The sequence below is a fragment of the Camellia sinensis genome, chromosome 10 (assembly GCF_055761805.1).
Source record: "Camellia sinensis isolate YWXY chromosome 10, ASM5576180v1, whole genome shotgun sequence".
NCBI classification, from domain to species: Eukaryota; Viridiplantae; Streptophyta; class Magnoliopsida; order Ericales; family Theaceae; genus Camellia; species Camellia sinensis.
This window is the reverse complement of record NC_138970.1, coordinates 29,040,641-29,046,675: the sequence shown is the minus strand read 5'-3', so window position 1 is coordinate 29,046,675 and position 6,035 is coordinate 29,040,641. Positions and strand designations below refer to the sequence as shown.

Here is a 6,035-nt window from a genome sequence, read left to right as displayed (position 1 = left end):
TGACACTGAATTTAGAAGGTGGTTCCATTCCATCCAAAGTTGGAGCCCTACAAAATAAATAAAAAGGCATCAGCGCCATATAAAACTGTACGAAATAACTCCAAATATGGTCTTACAAAGAGAACATGACAAAAGTTCATTTTTCATCTAAACGGGAAAGGGAAACATGGATACTGAACTCTTACACTGTGTTTGGTTAAGGGATTTGAGAAGAGATTTGTAAAGGGAAAGGGAAAAGGTGTGTGAAATTAGGCGAAATGTAGGTATATTTTATTCACATTTCACCTACCTTTTTCCTTTATTTTTCCAAATCCCTTCCTAAATCCTCCAACCAAACACAATGTTAAGAAATAAAAAAAAAAAGTCAGTAAAAGCTTTATTCACGGTTCTAAACAGTGAGGGCTTATTTACATTAGCTAGTACTGGTGTAAAGCATGCAGACACTGTGCATGTTCTTGACTTTGATACGCCTAAACAAACAGGAAGATGCAATGAGAATACAAAAGTGCATAGCAAGGACTCATCCTCAGGATAACTTAGAAAATCGACATAGCTTGCCTTAGTGTCATAGAATTTCAGGAAGAATCGTGACGGGGGAATAGACAACTTGGCTTCAAGTATCGCTGAAATTGCAGCACTAAGCTTCTTGTTTACACTTGGATTCAAGCCCCCAATGGACACCAACTCACCATAGGCTGCTGGCTCCTCAGTCCCACCAAAAGCAATGGGCACGGAACCCTTCAACACAATCATCACATACTGAAAATTAAGAAACACAAAGTTGTTAATAGTTTCCCAAAAAAAAGAAGAAGACAAATAAGGCATTTGAAGCTAGCAATAGAACATGTCCTTTCAGCTTGTTAAAAGCAATAACAAGGAAAAATACGAGAACTATCCGCTGGGTTAAATTTAAAAACTATGCAATTGCAGTAAAGAAAATATTTGTTTTTTATGCAACACAAAGTTTTGTCTAAACCATTGAACTAATACAGTTTGGCTACCCAAATTACAATCACAGTATGGACATTATAAATAATGAGCACTAAATAGCACATGGGGGGAAACAACTATACAGCAATAATTCTGGCCATCATCTAGCTATAATTAATTCAACAAATACATCAAAATTTGATTTAAGTAAAAGCACCCATAAAATTTAAAGAGTAAAACAGCATGCATTGCCTTTGAATCAAGGAACCAAATGACTTAAATAGGTGGGATACTCTTCAATTCAAGCACCAATCAATTTAACGAGCAAACTAGGATGTACTGCCTAAAAATTAAGAAAGCAAGAGGCTATCTGATAATTTTTAGCCCTAACCACAACCAAAAAATAATCCATAAAAGAAGATGCATTGCCTTCACCAAACAATGATTTGCCACAAAACAGAAAAAAACCAATTGCATTTCTAATTTCTAAATTAAAAATAAGTGGTAAAAGTCATCACGTAGGCTGGTATTATCGAGCTCATATTGATGAATAATAGAACAATACCAACATCTGAATTTGAGCAAAAAAATAGTAACCATTTATTCAAAACTGACTATTATCTAATACCCATGGATTCAGAAATCATAGACCCATGGATATGGATAAATGACTGAGCTTCAAAGCTTACTTCCTAAAAGCAATTTTTCTTTAGTTGCTCAAATCTACATCAAACTTAAATTTGAGTAAAAATCACTCAAAAACCTCCGCCCTCCCTGACTCAAACTCATATCAAATTGCGTTTTATCCCTTTTTTTAATCCAAATCAAGGAAGACTCAAACTCAAATGTTTACTCAAATTTACAACTTGGTCATTACACACATAAAGACATTATATATATATATATATATAGAGAGAGAGAGAGAGAGAGAGAAGATGATATATACAGCCTCAGGTTTGCCGATGAGATCGGCGACGGTGGAAGTGGCCTCCTTGAGGATGGAGGACGTGTCAACGCCCTCCACGTTCACGTTAGTCGACAGGTTCAAGCAAGGCATCTCTTCTCTTCTCTTCTCTTCTCTTCTCTTCTCCGCTGGCCTCTGCAAAACCCTATCTCTGTCTCTCTCTCTCTCTCTGTCTCTCTCTCACACTATCATCTGCCAGGTGGAAGCCTCGACAAAAAGCCCAGTACCTGCTGTCCTGCCCAAGAAATTCGGACCCACCTCTCTAGCCCAGCCCAAGTTAGAGGAGGTTTTTTTGGTCCAACCTAGCTCTCCCCGTAAATTATAGGGAAAATTATTATGGTGTTGTTTGGTAACACTTAGGTGCCGTTTGATAATACTACGTTTTCAGTTTTCTATTTATATTTATAAAAATTTTAAAAATTCAAATAAAAATTTTTTTGGTAAAATTTTTGATTTATAAATCAGTGGTCTCAGTTTATAAATTTGGCCAAAAAATGAAAACACAAAAAATGTGTTTCCATTTTGAGTTTTCAGTTTTTTTTTTTATCACCCAACATTAGCCACCACCCGCCACCATTTTCCACCACCGTCTTCCGCCACCACAACCCACCACCCACCCTCCACCACCACCTGCCACCACCACTCACCATCCACTTGCTACCACCAGCCACCACCCGCCACCACCACCCACCTGCCACCCACTCGCTACCACAACCCACCCCTCACCGTCGCCGCCCCTACCACCACCCACCTGTCATTCACCCGCCACCTGTCACTACCATTCACCGCCCGCCACCACCACCCGCCACTTACTTGCCACCACCACTCACCACCCACCTGCCACCACCAACCACCTGCCACCGACCTGCCACCACCACCACCACCACCACTACCACCACCATCACCCACCACCCACCCGCCACCTACCTGCTACCACCACCCACCCGCCACCACCACCACCACTCACTGGCTACCACTTACCACCCGCCACCATCACCCACCCACCCACCCACCCGCCCGCCAACCACTTGTCACCACCACCCACCATTACCACCACCCACTCGCTACCACCTACCACCCGCCACCGTCACCCACCCACCCACCACCACCAGCCACCACCCGCCACCCACTTGCTACCACCAGCCACCACCTGCCGCCGCAACCACCACCACCACCACCACCACCACCACCATCCACTCGCTACCACCCATCAACCGTCACCGTCACCCACCCACCCACCATCACCACCCACTATCACCCGCCACCCACTCGTCACCACCACTACCACCCACTCGATACCAACCACCCACCGCCCGCCATCGTCACCCACCCACCCACCACCCGCCACTTACCCGCCATCCGCCACCCACCTGCCACCACCACCCGCCACCCGCCACCACCATCTCCCACTCACTACCACCCACCACCTGCCACCGTCACCCACCTACCCACCCACCACCACCCACCACCCACCGTCACCACTTTCCACCACCGTCTTCCGCCGCCACTTGCCACCACTTGCCATTCCCCACTCTTTTTTATATTTTTAAATTTTTTTAAACATTTTATCAATTACCAAACGCGTTTGTAGTTTATGTTTTTTTAAAAATAAACAAAAAATAAACAAAAATCAGTTTATAAAATTTTTGTAAATATAAACTGAAAACGTAAACGTTACCAAACACACCCTTACGTTTTTAGTTTTCTATTTATATTTACAAAAATTTTAAAAACTCAAATAAAAATTTGTTTGGTAAAATTTTTGATTTATAAATCAGTAGTCTCAGTTTATAAATTTGGCCAAAAAATGAAAACACAAAAAATGTGTTTCCATTTTGAGTTTTCAAATTTTTTTTTATCACCCAACATTAACCACCACCCACCTTCCACCACCACCTGCTACCACCACCCACCCTCCACCACCACTTGCCACCACCACCCACCCTCCACCACCACCTGCCACCACCACTCACCACCCACCTGCTACCACCCGCCACCACCCGTTACCACCACCCACCAGCCACTCACTCGCCGCCACCACCCACCCCTCGCCACCACCACCACCACCACCACCCACCACCTGCCACTACCATTCACTGCTCGTCGCCACCACCCGCTACTTACTTGCCACAACCACTCGCCACCCACCTGTCACCACCAGCCACCCACCACCACCAGCCACCTGCTACCCACCCGCCACTACCACCCACCACTACCACCACCACCATCACCCACCACCCACTACCACTACCACCACCACCATCACCCACTCGCTACCACCTACCACCAGCCATCGTCACCCACCCACCCACCACCACCACCCACCTGCCACCACCACCCACTCGCTACCACCTACCACCCACCACCGTCACCCACCCACCCACTACCACCACCCGCCGCCGCCATCACCACCACCACCACCACCACCCACTCGCTACCACCCATCACCCGCCACCGTCACCCACCCACCCACTATCACCACCCACCACCCATCCGCCACCACCACCACTACCACCCACTCGCTGCCACTAACCACCCGCCATCGTCACCCACCCACCCACCCACCCACCCGCCACCTACCCACTACTAACCGCCACCACTACCACCACCACCACTACCACCACCCACTCGCTACCACCTACCACCCGCCATCGTCATCCACCCACCCATCACCACCACCCGCCACCTACCCGCCACCCACCACCACCCGCCATCGGCCATTCACCACCCACCACCACCCGTCATCCGCCACCCACCTGCCACCACCACCCACACCTCCCACTCACTACCACCCACCACCTGCCACCGCACCCACCCACCCACCCACCCACCACCCACCGTCACCACTTTCCACCACCGTCTTCCGCCGCCACTTGCCACCACTTGCCATTTCTCACTCTTTTTTATATTTTTAAATTTTTTTAAACATTTTGTCAATTACCAAACGCGTTTGTAGTTTATGTTTTTCTAAAAAAAATAAAAAATAAACAAAAACCAGTTTATAAAAATTTTGTAAATATAAACTGAAAACGTAAACGTTACCAAACACACCCTATGTAGTTCTATGTAGAGAATATATTTTCCTTCTAATCCCACTATATTTTTAATAGATTAATAGGTTCACTGTTTTTAAGTTTTGTACCTGGAAATCTCGTTTTTATTTTCTTATTTTTTGAATGACTGTATTACCCTTTGATTGTATTATATTGTGATCCTCGCTTATGCGAGGTTGTTTGCGATCTCGATCTCTCTCCGTGATGTCGATCTCTTTGTGTTGTGAGGTCAATCTCGTTGTGCTGTGAGGTTAATGTTGGAAAAATGGTGTAATATAGGCTTATTTTGGGCCATCTTTGAGCTAAAAATTGACTAGGCCCCAATCATCTTTTGGGTTGGGTCCGAAGAGGTGATGTGTTCTTTGCTGCATGGCAAGTCACACGGTGAAGACGGAACGTCAAAATCATTTATGAGTGAATGGAAAGTTGACGTCGTTTTCGGGTCTAACATTAATTTTTTAGACAAAATTCATTTGAATTTTTTCAAAAAAATTATTGTGGGAATTTAATTTAAATCTAAATTCATATTTTGGTTTCCTAAGATTGTACATCTTCCTTTATTGATTAAACTATTCAAACAATTTAAGAAAAAATATTCCAACAGTTTAAAAACTGTTCCACCAACGGATACTTTTTTCAAACTGTTTAAAAAATTGATCTAAGCAACGGACAGATCACTATTCAACAGTTATCTATTTGAATAGTGCTTGCACCTGTTCAATTTAAATGTGCACCTATTCACTTCAATTTGGTACCTGTTCGGGTTAGTTTTTTGCCTATAAATTCAGACCATTTCCAGTAGTCTTGGACACGGAAAATCTGTCTGAATTTTATTTCTCTTGCTGTCCAGATTTTTCTATTTGCATTATTTCTTCATATTAGTTTTAGAGTAAATTTAAAGAGAGTATAGAACAGAAGGTTCTAGTTCGCCGGACAAATTTGTTTGGAGTGCTACTACAAATTTGTGAAGATCATTGTATCCTGGAGATAGACGCCACTCAACCGTAAGCACCGTAGCGGGGCGAATCTGTCTTAAGGACAGAGTGTCACACACTCGACTTGGTCTTTGATTTTTAAATTCGATAAGT

General features: G+C 44.3%; 1 protein-coding gene across 2 annotated transcripts; it reads right to left on the bottom strand.

The window, feature by feature from the left end:
- Nucleotides 1-2,217, bottom strand: LOC114307869 (Tautomerase/MIF superfamily protein). Of its 2 annotated transcripts, XM_028253321.2 has the most exons (4): nucleotides 1,877-2,166; nucleotides 559-759; nucleotides 412-470; nucleotides 1-47 (listed from the first exon to the last, which is right to left on the bottom strand). In XM_028253321.2, exons 1-3 carry the CDS (start codon nucleotides 1,985-1,987, stop codon nucleotides 417-419), a joined length of 366 nt encoding a protein of 121 aa, XP_028109122.1. In that variant the 5' UTR covers nucleotides 1,988-2,166; the 3' UTR covers nucleotides 1-47; nucleotides 412-416. The 2 variants fall into 2 exon arrangements, with proteins under 2 accessions (XP_028109122.1, XP_028109123.1); XM_028253322.2 differs by lacking the exon at nucleotides 412-470 and having other exon boundaries at nucleotides 1,877-2,217.
- Between the last annotated feature and the right edge of the window lie 3,818 nt (nucleotides 2,218-6,035).

Coding starts and splice junctions, on each gene's coding strand:
- LOC114307869 (XM_028253321.2), bottom strand. CDS start 1,987: ATGCCTTGCTTGAACCTGTCGACTAACGTGAACGTGGAGGGCGTTGAC. Junction 760..1,876: donor TCATCGGCAAACCTGAGGCT/GTATATATCATC, acceptor CTTAATTTTCAG/TATGTGATGATTGTGTTGAA. Junction 471..558: donor TGAAATTCTATGACACTAAG/GCAAGCTATGTC, acceptor CTGTTTGTTTAG/GCGTATCAAAGTCAAGAACA.